At 46.4% G+C, this 14,139-nt stretch overlaps 2 protein-coding genes across 2 annotated transcripts in view; both read right to left on the reverse strand.

The window, feature by feature from the left end:
* The window catches only part of LOC149915080 (uncharacterized), a 59,585-nt gene extending 49,411 nt beyond the window's left edge, over positions 1 to 10,174 (reverse strand). The window contains exons 1-3 of the mRNA XM_090123777.1: positions 9,563 to 10,174; positions 3,848 to 4,030; positions 2,697 to 2,810 (exon numbers count right to left, since the gene is read on the reverse strand). Coding sequence (XP_089979903.1) covers positions 2,697 to 2,810; positions 3,848 to 3,893 — 160 coding nt within the window. The 5' untranslated portion in view covers positions 3,894 to 4,030; positions 9,563 to 10,174. The remainder of the gene's footprint in view (positions 1 to 2,696; positions 2,811 to 3,847; positions 4,031 to 9,562) is intronic.
* On the reverse strand, positions 4,042 to 8,453 carry LOC149915081 (uncharacterized). The gene has a single exon (XM_090123778.1). The coding sequence runs from the start codon at positions 7,675 to 7,677 to the stop codon at positions 6,934 to 6,936; it is 744 nt and encodes a 247-aa protein (XP_089979904.1). The 5' UTR covers positions 7,678 to 8,453; the 3' UTR covers positions 4,042 to 6,933.
* Positions 10,175 to 14,139: the final 3,965 nt, after the last annotated feature.

The raw sequence follows: 14,139 nt of genomic DNA on the forward strand, positions 1-14,139 counted from the left end.
GCTACTTCATGTGGAGTCTCTGATTGTCTTCTCGCATCCTTTTAAGTGGTATGACATTCTCATTGTGGCACTTTGATATTGTCACCTTGTGTACAGTCTGACTGTGACTCATATAACCACAGACTGTTCTCTTCTGCACATAATCGCACATCTCTTTTTTCTTTTTTTTCTTTTTTCCCTACAGAATACCTCATATTTCCCCGTTTCCTATGTGTTCCTATCTGCCTCAATGTTACCACCCACCTCAACCCAGCAGTACCGAATGACACATTCCTTTTTTCATACCTTTTCCCCCAATGTGTGGAAATCCCACTATCCCCCATCACACCATACCCACTAACCATGTTCCTCAATGCCACATCCATACATTTCTTGAACACCTCCGGGGATGGTGACTCTACCACCTCCCTGGGCAGCCTGTGCCACTTCCTCACCACTCCTTCTGAGAAGAAACATTTCCTAATATCCAACCTGAACTTTCCCTGTGCAGCTTGAAGCCATCGCTTCTCACACTATTGCTGGTTACCTTCACAATTGGTCTGTAGTGTTGTAGTTTTGCAGAGTTACTCAACCTAACTTCTCCATTCTGCTTGCTTCCCTCCTGCCTGCGCTCCTGGACTGGTTTGTGACAGCTAGGCTAGTCTTGTACTACACTCCTTATCTTTTCTGTGCGGACAGATAGTTCATTCACAATCTTGAAGCAGTTTCTTTGAGTAACTGCCAGGTTTCAAACATTTTTTCATCTGTGTCAGCTTTCTGGGACATCATACTGAGTTGTTGTAGGGGTTCATTGTAGTCTATCTTCATGAGATATTTTTATTTTGACATCCTTGCTTCTTTTGAAAATGATGTAATTTCCCTGCAAAAACCTGCAAAGCCATGCATACATGTATGTATGTATATACGTATAAAATATGTATGAAAGCATAAGTATAGCGTATATATGAAAACATGTATGCATGCATGCGTACATACTATATACTGTAGTATATACATACATAATTCTCTCTGTTTCTAAAGAATAACGAGAATTTAAATATTTCCCGGCTTTTGTGACCAATTAATTCAGATTAAGACCCATAAAAGTAAACAAAGGATGATGGGTGTGCCATCAGCAAACAAGCTTGTCACACTGCTGGCAAATGGAAACAGGCATGACTCCTTACTCATTTTTCTAATAATCCTGTGCAGAAATTGTTGGCTTTGCATCCACTGCCACTAGTTAGGTGAAAGTGCTATGGATCCCTTTAGCTGTAACATTCTGCCATTTTTGATATTAAAATGAATTTGAAGAAATACATCAACTTCATCTATAAAAGGGTTCCAGGATCAAAATGCTCATCAGGGTACAACACGCGTGCCGACTTACTTACAGGGAGATTTCTTATAAGAGAAGCAGGTCTAAGACATCTGTTTATCTCCAATTTAAACAACTTAATTTAGGTAGAATTATGTGTTTTACAGCTATTCACGCAGTTGCTTACTAGAAATATCTGATTTAATTGCAGAGATGTTCTAGACCTAAACCAGGGTCTATTTAAGACAGAGAAAGCTCTGCATTGACAATTTTTATATTTGTTGTAGTTACATCATTGAAGTGAATACATTGTGTTTATATTAAATTGTAAGAAGAACCATTTTTAATAAGCTTTAACATTTTAATTTGATATCCTCTTCTGATTTAAGTGTGGCCTTATGACTCTCCATAGAAAAAGATTATTCTGCCCACACTGAGGCTAAATGACAAAACCCCAGTAACTCAAAAAAAAAAAAAAAAAAAAAAGAGAAACAAATGACTAATCTCAAAAGCCTTTGGAAATATTATGCAAATATACCACAGCAATAGAAAGTATCAGATGGGATGAGTCACATCAACAAGTTACCATGGTTTGACAAGTAGCAAAAGCAGAGTAAAACCACTCTTTCCTAAGTCTCTCTGTGAGGTTTAAGCTGACACGCTTCACTTCACATCTGAGGCAGACTACAAATCGGCACGAGCTACTGCACCTCAGCCATGGCACAGGCAAAAGCTTTCCTTGTCCTGGAGTCAGCTGCACAGAGAGGCTCTGCTGCTCTGGTCCCTGCCACGGCTGCATTTTATCCAACCCATTCCTGTGCTCATCTGAGCCCACGATGAGTCAGTGCAGAGAAGCTAACTGCAGATATCTCCTAGCTTTGCCAAAATGTTTTCTGTGCTTCACTGGGTCAGCTCGTCACCTCATCGGCAGGGAGGCTTGGGATGCACTACACGGACAAGGAGGCAAGGAGAGCAGGAGCAGAGCAACTTCTAGGGGCAGCTAGCCATACATTCAGTTAAACTGTACCATCAAAACACATCCTTGCTCTTACAGTCATTAGCCCAAACCAAGAGTTATTAGAGTTGCTTCCAATTTATCTCCTAATCCATTTCAAGGGAATTGTTTTTCTACTAAATAGCCATACAGGAAGCTTCAAATGTCACCTATCTGCCTGAGTGATTTCACAAAAAAGACTGACATGTTTAGGAGAAAGACTTCTTGAACTTGCAGTAGATCGTCCATAAGCACAAAATCCATGCCACTGATCAATAAATATCTCCATTCTCAGCTGTCAAGGGCTATAGACATACCACAGAAATACACTATACTCAGTCCTTTTGACTAAAAATACCAAAATCATACGTAATCCTCATATGTATTACAACACAATGTAATCACCTTCAGATGGATGAGCATCACTCCTCGGAAGCTTAGGGGAAAGGGGAGCTGTGTATGGTGGAGAGTCCTGAGAGTATCGTTTAACACTTCCGTTTTCGTGTATTTCTTCTTTTGCTGTGAAAAGGAAAGATATCACCAATTTATTATGGTATAAAAATGCTCACAGGGAAAGTCAAAGTACAAAAGCAAAAACATACATCAAGTCATTCACCAGGTAACAAATCCATTTCACATAGAATCGGTCATTCAATACAAACTTCAAAAGCTGAAGTAACAGCTTAGTTTATACTATCATCATCCAAATTTCCAAATTTAGGCTACTTTCCTGAAAAGTATTAAAGCAAATGACTTTTATTTGATGAAATGAAACAAATACAATTTCTCTACTGGAAAAAAACAAAACAAAACAAATAAAAACCGAAATACCAAAACCACCACAATACTTTATTTTCTAAAGCAGCACCTCTAAGACTGAAACTGCACTGATGTCAAAGTTTTCTCAGCTATGGCGCTGATAACCCTTGGACCGGGACTCGTAATACCAGCACTGCAAGCCATTTGATGGGAGACCCTGAGCATGTTATTTCCCTCTCCCTCTATATACCCCCAGAGTACCAAAACTCACATAAAATGTCACAAGCAGCCAGCTGCAAAACCCACCTTCTCTACTAGACTGTATGCTGCAGAATTTAAAATTTTGGAGCCGCCACTGAGCAAGGTGAACAAAGAAGGAAGAAAAGAGTATTTAATGTTGTAGGATAGGCTGAACTGAATCATCTCTCAGAGCAAGCCCCTTCTTATAAGGTAGTAAGCATCTTTCTCCAAGGTTATTTTATGATTCAAACATAAATTGAACAGGCAAAACGTGAAGTTTTGAGTCTGTTCTTTTAGTAACCCAGTGGTACAATACATATGTTTCCTACTTGACCACAAGAAAGAGTTAGCAGAACAAAATGATTTCTGCACATGTGGTATGAGCTATCCCAACCTGCCACAACACCTGTGCTCTGGAACGAATCCTCTAAGAACTGAAGAGTATTCATTTCAATCAATTAAAGTTATAGCAAAGCAGATTAAAATGTTAAATTTCATAAAGTAACCACACTTATCAAAAATATCAGTACTTGTAAACAACAGCTGTTTGATAGTACCTGGTTTGTTCCTATCGTACTCCGTGGGACTATGTGCACACCCCATGTAGGGGCTGAAAGGCAGGCTACTGAAAAGATTATCGCATTGAAGACTGTGGCAGAGTTTCTCCAAGAAACGTACGACAAACGATGCACTGTTTACAGAAGGAAGATTGATGGCATGCTTCTCCCCATCAAAGGAAGCTGCGAATAAGAAGAAGATGCCAAACAGCCCCTGAGCATCACGAAGTATAGCAAAACACTAACAAGTAAAGGAGAAGACATTCAGCTTTGATTTAAAACATGCAAGACATGAGAGGAATAAACAATCTTTCTGGTGTTTAACACGTTTATATCCAAAGAACTGGTTGTACCTTCCATTGGATCCATGCCACTTTAAATTTGCTCTATGAGAACTTATTTTCAGAAAATAACACTGGCTTTAAACGAGTATAACAAATCTATTCTCTCAACATCAAAATCTTACGGGCAATTTCAGTTGTTTGCTTATAAAACAGTACCTCTATACCACCTATTTGCAGGAGATAACCAAGAAAAGATCCATTACAGCACTTGCTGGAGAGAAAAAAAAATAAACTTTTTTTTTTTTTTTTAGTTTGCAACTGAACTGAGCTTACTTGCAATAGCATGCTGGCATGCATCACCACTGAAATTCTGACTACAGAAACTCATCTTGTCATTTGATATTTTACCATTAGAGAAATCCATCCTGCTGTCAACGCTACAGTGATGAAACTCCAACTTAATTCTAAAAAATCTAGGTGGCAGAGATACCACAAGAATGGACTTGAATGAGTGATTACAAAGAGACTGAACATGGGCCAACATCTTTAACTTATTAACTTCCTTCCTTGCTCCCTAAATATTTAGAATGATAGTAGTACTATAGTAGTAGTAGTTAATGATAATTTTCCCTTTTTGTGATACTTGGTGAGATTCCGAAAAAACTTACTGTTGCAAATGCCACCACTACATAGGTAAATAATTACAATTACGTTATCTGAATCCTTTGGTTATTTCTAATTAGAAAGACACTACAACAGGAACAAACTTGTAAATTATGCTTAGGGTTGAAAAGAATCAGTGTGAACACCAGGTTTATGCATCAATTTGTCTTCTCAGGCAGCTTTCTGTTTTTGAGTTTCCAAATGGTAAGCAGAGCCTTAAAGGATCACATTTGGTTAGTGGCAGATGCATTTTCAAAAAAAAAACAAAAAACAAAAACCCACAAAAATTACAAGAAAGCCTTTATTCACAAGTCTGAAATAAGAAGCATACCCATATTGCGTTACAGAAGAAGACAGATATTACATGCAAAAACAAAGAAAACGCCCCAGCTCTAGCATATTTTATGCTTCCTTAGGAAATCAGAAGCGTGACTGACTTATACTGTTAAGTGAGCCTATGATTAGGGTTAATGCAAGTACACGAGCTAGCATCAACAATAACACACTACCTCTCGTTTGCTTTCATTGTGTGGTGATCAGTGCAGGTGCCTAGAGTTTAAGAGTCAGTACCACAGGGATAAATCCTGGACCCACGGGTTTCCACGGCCCATTCACATTTTTTCCAGACTCCAGTGTTTAAATGAAAACCTAATGATTCACATGTGGCTCAGACACAAGGCTCTCTACCTCCTGTTTGGGGAAAAGGTCTCGGGAGGCATATTTCTGCTAGGAGCTCAACCAGTTCTGGAGAGCAAATGGGCTGTGAGACCCAGCACAGCCTGATCTCCTGGTATTTACTTCAAGGTAGTGTTGCCTATCGTAGACGTGGCGACCTGGTTCGGGAACGGCACGGCGACCAATCCCAGGTCGCTCGGTCCATCGGCTCGCTGACACCAATGTGGTGGACGGCAAATGGCCTTTATTGGCGGGAGAAACAGCCTTATATAACCTGGGCACTGAACGCTATTGGCTATCGGGAGGGGGACCCTGTCTTCCCGTACAACGCGATATCTTCCGGGCGCCAGACCCTCACTACCACATATCCCCCCTCCCTATGCACAATTAAATTAGGTAAAATATAACAATATATAACAATCTTCAATAGAAAACTCGAATACAACAATCTTCAATAGAAAACTCAAATAGAAAACATAAGGTGCTCTCAACAAGCACATTCTTATAACAGTTGTTGGTGCTCTACCATCATGATGTTAATCGGAAGAAAAAAGCGGATGGGCTGTGGCCTCAGGTGCACTCCCCATGGATGCGCCAGGTGAGCTGGATGTCCTCGAAGAGCCTCACTAGGTAGGCCTCGCTCACCTACGGCTGGGCTCTGGAAGCGCAGGTCGGTCTTGAAGTCCTGCGTGATCTCACACACCAGGCGCTGGAAGGGCAGCTTGCGGATCAGCAGCTCCATGGATTTCCAGTAGCAGTGGATCTTGTGCAGCACCACCGTGCCGGGCTGGTCACGCCGCCTGTGGCCGGCGCGTTCTTGTGGGCCACCTTGGTGGCAACCGGGCCTTTCGCTTCCGCAGGCAGGGTCGAGGAGTCGACTGCTGCCTGGAGGCAATTTACAAATTGTGTAAAGCTCTCACTTCCATTTTGTTTTATGGTGGACCATGGCAATGGCTTAACAATAACTTTAGAGGCTGTGCAAATAGCATCCCTGGCCGCACAAGTAGTTGTCATAACTTCATGGGCCTGGAGGCCCAGGGCCTGTGCTTGGGGGGTAATCATTGTTGGGTCTGTACCCATCAGCCGCTGCAGGCTGGAACCATGTAGTGGGTGATCCGCCCCAGTTACTTGAGCTAGTTGTCTTGCACAATTATCTTCCCATTCTTGTTTAAAAACAATCATCCCTGCTCCGTCAAAAATTAGTCTACAGGTTTGTTTTATGTCAAATGGGAGCATATCATCTCCCCCAAAAACACCATCTATAAGGGTGGAGACCATAGCTGAGTTAAGCCCTTTATCTGCAATTGCCTTAACAATTGCTTGTATATCCCTAGGGTTTATTGGCAAGTGGACCCTCTGTCCCCCATCCATCACCCGGACTGGGAACACTAGTGTGGCCGATGGGGCCCAGTCAGCACATGCAATCTTTATTTTCCTCCAGTCTGTAAGAGGGATTTCTCCCCCTCACGGTTTCTCTTTAATTTGGATGGGAATATTTCGGCTCTTAACTCTGTTCGTATTCATTCCCTCCTCCTCTGAGTTTAAGTCAATTGCGAACCACTCGTCGCAGCTAGTGTCTGATCCGGAGTCAGAGCCCGACTGAGCGGCCACCTCCAGTTTCTCGTACCTTTTTGTTAGGCTCCGGCCCCGCCCGCCTCCCTTGCGGGCAGGCCGTTCCCTCCCTCTTGGTTCGTCCCGCCCTCTGTCCAGCGGGATGTTCGCCCCACAGTGGCTTTTCTTCAGACGGCCGCTCTGATTGGCTTTCCACCCTTCACTCACGCTCCCCTCACCTTCCCGGTCGCTCCCACCGCCTTTATCTAACACCTCCTCGATGTTCCCGCCAAGGGCGTCTTCCCCCCGCCCTCCCTCTCCTGGCTCGGCGCCATCTTGGGGCGCATAGGGGGGCGGTCGAGCCCAAACTTCCTCAGGCTCTGATTTCTCCGCGGCAGCCCTGGCCTCCTCGATTAACCCACCCCAGAAGGATTTAGCACGTTTCTGTCCCTCTGTGGGCAGGTCGGGGTTCGATTGAGAGGACACGTCATCGTCAGAGGGGTGCAAAGTCCGCGTGGCCGCCCCGACTCCCAGTCCCGGGGTGGCCAACAAACGGCTCTCTGCCGCCCTCCAGCTCTCCCGCTCCCGCATGGCCCTGCGCAGGGCCCGCGCGACTCTCCCCCACGACTCCAGGCTTCTCCCACAGCCCGAGGACATCGTCTCCTCAGTTAACGCTTTAGTGCGCTTATCCCACACTTCGGGGTGGAGAATAACCACCGGCTGGTCAATGACCCCAATTCGCTAAAGCCTCGCAATAGGGAGAGTAAAATCTTTGGGCTTACAATCGATACCCCATTGCTTATCTAACTGCGATACGACCTTCACAAGGACTTCCATCCTCCTTGTTGGTCCGGGAGCGTCCTCCCCGCCGGGCTGGTCCTGCCGCTCCGGCCGCCGTTCACCCGTCCAGGCGACAATCCTGGGTTTCGGCACCAATTGTTGCCTATCGTAGGCGTGGCGACCTGGTTCGGGAACGGCACGGCGACCAATCCCAGGTCGCTCGGTCCATCGGCTCGCTGACACCAATGTGGTGGACGGCAAAAGGCCTTTATTGGCGGGAGAAACAGCCTTATATAACCTGGGCACTGAACGCTATTGGCTATCGGGAGGGGGACCCTGTCTTCCCATACAACGCGATATCTTCCGGGCGCCAGACCCTCACTACCACAGGTAGCACTATCAGCTGCAGCAAACATTCAAATAATTTCATAATAGCCTCACAGGTAGTCTTACATGGCCCTAGGGAAATTACTTGTTCTCCACATCTTAATTTCTCATTTTGAAAAGAAGCACTGAAAAGAATAATATTATCTTAGAGTTGTCAGGAGGATAAAGCAAGAAACATCTGAGGCCATCTGAATGCCCCAAGTCACACCATGAGAAAAATCCACAAAAAAAAGAAAACAGGATTCAGTGCAAACACAGCTCCCTTGTACTCCAAACATCTGAGGGCAACCATAGGAACTCCAAGCAAAGGAGTGGGATCCAGATCTACAGGCTCAACTCTCTGCTCTGCCTGGGAACAACATAAGCTTCTTACTTCCAAGATAAATGCTAGGGCTGAAAATAAAAAGGAGCACTTCTGAGGTGCAACAACCTCAACCTCAAATGACAAATAAACAGGGAATGGAGCTTGTTTGTGCAACCCCAGCCCTTGGGATGAAGAGTCATTCTCATTTCTTTACTTTTCAGTTGTTTGCTTATAAAACAGTACCTCTATACCACCTATTTGCAGGAGATAACCAAGAAAAGACCCATTACAGCAGTCTTGCACACCCACACAACTCGAAGTAGCGTTTAAGTCCACACAATGGAAAAAGCTCATACTCCTACCACCCAGCCCATCTGTTAAAATGGCGCTTTGTGCTCCTACTCCAGGCAGGTAGATCTTATTAAACGCTTGTCTTTTTTTTTTTTTTTTTTTTTTTTTTTAAACTGCAGCTCAGCAAGAAAACGCACGCACTAAGAACACTATCGTTGTTTCAAGCAAACACAGAAAACTATGCGAAAGGATGAATTCGATGCCCTGAGGCTGAAACGCGATGAGGGAAAAATGATAGTTCCACACCCTCACGGAGGGCAGAACGCTGTAGGGAGCGGGAATCGCGCTCGCCGAAGCAGCGCCGTCAGGCGGGGCGGCGCGCAGCCGGTGACAGCGGGAGCCGGGGGCGCTCAGCATCCCTCGGCAGCGCGGCGCGGCGACCGACAGGGCACCGCTCACAACTTCCCTCCCGGAGCACCGCAGCACCTCCACACTGCTCGCCACAAGCTCTCCGCACGCCAACGGGTTTCCCAACCCTCCTCGGCTTCGCGTCCTCCCACAGCCGAAGCGACGAGTCGCGCGGCTCTGCCCTCGCAACGCCCCCCGCCCCGCGCACGGAGGCAGCCCCCAATCGCAGCCCCCAGCCGCAGCCCCCAGCCGCTCCCCCCCTCGCGCAGCGCCACTCCGGGGTGCCGCCTGCCGCAGCGACGGCGGCGTGGAGCCCTCGCGCCCAGAGGCGGCCTTCCCGGGGTCTGCCCTCTCCACCCCCCTCCCACCTACCTGAGGGCAGCCGGCGTCCGTCCGCGCGGCGGCGCACAGCCGGTGGCACCGCGCGCACAGCCTGCCTGCCTGCCTGCCGCCCTCCCTCGGACGAGGGTCCCCTTAGACGAAAGCACAGCCCCAGCCCGGCCGCTACCGCGAGGGACCGCGGCCGGAGCCCGGGGGCCGCGAGGAGGGAGGGCTGAGCGCCCTGTGACAGGTGAGGACGGCCCCCGCGCCGCTCCCTACCTCGCGCCGCTCTCCTCGCAGCCGGCGGCTCGCTTACCCTCGACCGCCGCCGCCCCCTCGCTCCGTTCCCCCACCCAAACGCGGCGTTCAACGCGGCCCCGCTAGCCGCGAGGCCCCGCCCCCCGCCCCGCACTGACGGCTCTCTCCGCCAATAGCGAAGAAGACGGCCGTCCTCGAGCTCCGCCCTCACCTCCTTCGACCAATAGGAGCTATCCGTGGTGCTGCCCCTCCGCCTTCCCGGCAGGCTCGGTTGGCTCGCAGCTGCCGAGCAACGGGCGCGGGGCTGCGGGTGGGGCCGCTGAGGGCGGTGGCCGGGTGAGGCCCCGCTGCGGGCCGGGGTTGGTGCCGCGGGATTGTGCCCGGGGCTCCTCGTTCGGGAGCTTTCGCCTCATAGATGGACGTTTTTTGTTCCCCTCCCCTTTTTCCCTCTCGGCTCAGCCATCAGGAGGATGGAAATATCTCCCGCACTCACAAAGCTGTAATCTCGGCTTGCAGATTGTGCTGCTGGAGCCTGCGGGGCTGTGCTTCCTGCTCTGCTCACGGGAATTAAAAACGTGGGTGAAAAATAAAGCTGCTTCCGGATGCACTGCGTGTCAGATGCATCGCAGCATGGTGCAGCTCTACCGTAATGGATGCTCCATCCCAGCTCCCATTTTCCTGGAGTGCTACAATGGTTGTTTAAATGAGAAAACCCTGTGGAGTCTGCTGGATGCGGTGTGCCATTGGTTGCAAATGGCCAGCCCAGCACTTCCCACATGAGGATATGAACCTCAAAAACATCCACACAGGCATGGCCACCGAGTTTAGGGCACCGTGGTCCTTAAAGACCAGGTTCTTCATCTGCCACCCCACACAGAGCGTATCCCCAGAATTGGGTGGTGAGGTGCTTTGGGTTAGGCGAGGGATGAGGTTCTGAAGTGAATGCCGTCACCTCTGCTCTCGGAGCATCAGCCCACAGCATGGAGTGCTGGAGGGCATGAAGGATGTGGTTAGTGGGCAGGGTGGTGATGGACTGATGGTTGGACGAGATGATTTTAGAGGTCTTTTCCAACCTTAATGATTCTATGGCATCCCCTCCAGGTGCAGCTCCATGGACAGAGGTGCTCAGGAGCGCACCTCATACCTCCCAGAAAGGTGGGCGCTCAGTGGAACCCAGCAAGGACAAGTCCAGTAATAAGAATCCCTGAGATGTGGTCAGCTAGGGCATCAGACCCATGGACCATCTACTGGATTTTCCAAATCTCCCACCAGGCCTCCTTGTCAAAGCCTCAGAGATTTGTTATTCAGGAGAAGCCCTGCTGTAGCCTCCTAAAGAGATGATTCGTGGTTCATGGCAGGCAGTCAAACTGATTGTCTGAAACACTTGCTCACAAGTCTGCCAAAATTCCCAGTTTATGGTAAGATCTTCCCACGGTACTGTGTCAGGAGTGTATCACGTCACCCTTAGCTGGAAGAATAACTTGAAGGGAATTTAAGTAGAGATGTGATGCTGTAGTCCGAAGAGTGGTAAATGTGCTACCAGTGTTTGTACTCCTCATACCGTCAATGGCTTTTGAAGTCCTCAGTTGGTCCCCTCTGACTGTACTGATTGCAAGTCAGAATAGAATCACAGAATCAGAATCATTAAGGTTGGAAAAGTCCTCTAAGATCACCTAGTCCAACCACCAACCCATCACACCATGCCCACTGACCACATCCCTCAGTGCCACATCCACTCAATTTCTTGAACACCTCTAGGGGTGGTGACTCCACCACCTCCCTGGGCAGCCTGTGTCTCAAAGGCCTCATCACTCTTTCTGAGAAGAAATATTTTCTGATATCCAGCATGAACCCTCCCTGGTGGAGAGGCATGATCAGTTAAAAATTAATATAAATGACTGGATAATGCTTAAATGCTTAAAAATAACAAAATGAATATCCAGTAACATATGCTTGCAATTAAAATGATTTTTTTTCTATCAGCATCTCTTGTCATTCTAATATGAGGCCAGATTGTAAATGATGTAGTACATCACTTGAATTCCTGTGAGAACACATAGATAGAAACATTACTGTGACAAAATCTGAGCAGAGCACTGGGGATTTTTGTTATAATTTCACAAAAAATATTCTTTTCCTACAGTGTTTCTCACAAGTAACCACAGTTTCACACACTAACATGATGTAGTTACTATTTTTACTGAGATCTGCCTTGTTTTGGACGTTTCTCATAATACACAATGTGACAGAGAAAAGAGAACATTTTATAATAAAATTTAATCTTGAGGTTTGGTTTAATAAGGACAGCAGTGCAGAATCTTACCTGATATCAAATATCATAGCCCACTTATCTTCTGGGTTTCTTCAATATTCACAGTAATATTGTTCTCCTTATCTTGTGGTTGTAACAGAAATGTCAAAGTACAACAGATCTTTGTTTATTGTCTTTAAAAGTTTAAGGCAAATATCATTCAGCTAAAAAGATGGAATTTTCCAAGATTAACCCTTGGAAATCAGGCATGGTTGTGGAAGTCAACCCCCTCTTTACCAACACAAGCATCATGTCTAAAAACAGAGATTTTGTTCTGAGAAGATAGGCTAGGCTTTACCAAGTCTAAATCTTTAGATTGGTATTTATATTAGTCTGGACTTTAGATTAGATGCTGGGGGAAAATTTTCACTCAGAGGATGGTGAGGCGCTGGCACAGCTGTGGTGCCCCATCCCTGGAGGCGCTCAGGTTGGATGGGGCCCTGGGCAGCTGAGCTGGTGGGGGGCAGCCCTGCCCACGGCAGGGGTTGGGTGGGCTTTGAGGTCCCTCCCAGTCCAAGCTGTTCTCTGATTCTATGATTCTGAGTAAATAAATTAAGAAAACGTATGTTTTATCGGGTAAGATGAGCATATATGAGTCTGAATACAAGTAAGAATTCAATTTCATTCAAAACAAGATACCATTTCAGGCCTTTTTCCCATAGAATAGCAAATGTCCCAGTTTGGGGCCATCTACGTGTTATTTTTTCAGGGAATCTGAATGGGGTTGTGAAGTGATCCAGGCCAGAGACAAACACGTGAAGAAAGCAGCCAGATTGCCTTGGCTTCCTTTTTTGGTACCCCAGGCGCTAGCTGGCTCTGTGTCAGGTTGGCCCTCCCGTGCAGATGGGAGAAGTCTCATCTGTTCTGCTGGAAACAGCATGAAGTGCCAAGTCTGACATGTGCCTCCTCTAGGAGCCGCATGAGTCAGTACCACTACAGGCATAGCAGCAGCTACAGGGCTGATGGCTGACCAATGTAACGCAGTCTCAGGAGTAACGAGCTGCTCATCCACTGCATCCCTGTAGTGCCACTACAACCAGGTAGGAAAAAATGTGATGTTAGCATCAATGGATGTGGAGGGAGCTGCAGCGTCTGATGCACGGACTCAGATGTGAATGATCCAAATTGTTTATTACAAGTTCTCATATCACTTACATACCTTCACAAGTTTTCTTTTTCTAGCTTTCCCATCCACCCCTACAACTTTCCCATCCACCTTTACATGTCAACAGAGCATTCTACAAAACACTCTTCAACCGTTCACACAGGCGCTTATTCAATCAGAGCCGTGAGACGTTCTCTCTTCTGCTAGAGGTGTCCTTGGTTCTCATGCTGTTTATCTTGCTCCACAGATTCTGCTCTGAACAGTTTTTCTTGTATTCCCACAGGGAGCAGCACAAGAATAGTGAGCATGCACCGTTGTCCACACAGCTTAAATGGGTATAAGTATAAATACATGGAGCAAGATCCTAGCAGAGCATTTTAGAAAAGCCTTTAAACAGACAGCCATCAATGGGAGTTTCTCCTAGCTGAAAGGTACAAAAATTAGCACGCAGATAGGAGCAGATATTACATTATTCTTGCTTGCAGTGACATTTCATTACATACAGAAGAAATAAAAACCATGAAGAAGTGAATAGATATTTTTTCTTTCCGAGGGTCTTAAGAGAAAAAAAATGCAACAAAAGGGAATGCTGCTGCCTTTGTTATTACTCTCTACAAACCAGCTGTTGCCTTCCCATGCTCTCAGCTGAGCAAGCAGTAACTTAAAAAGAATTTTACCTCACATGTTCTATATGGCATTGCATATTTAATATGTGCAATAATAGGCTGGCAGCCACAATTCTCAGGTGGCAGAGTTTGCTATAACTGCACTGACATCCTTTCACAAAGATTTTCTTAAAATATATATTTTAAAATGTGTAATTTGCAAGCTCTTGAATGGGATAACATTCATTTTTTTAACATTGGGCTCATGAACAAAGAGCAACACCTTTATTCCTCTCTGCACAGGCATTCCCATCCAAGTGCTGCATGCTAACTGTTTACTCCTCCATTT

This window comes from Phasianus colchicus, chromosome 24 (assembly GCF_987193195.1).
Source record: "Phasianus colchicus chromosome 24, bPhaCol1.hap1.1, whole genome shotgun sequence".
NCBI lineage: Eukaryota > Metazoa > Chordata > Aves > Galliformes > Phasianidae > Phasianus > Phasianus colchicus.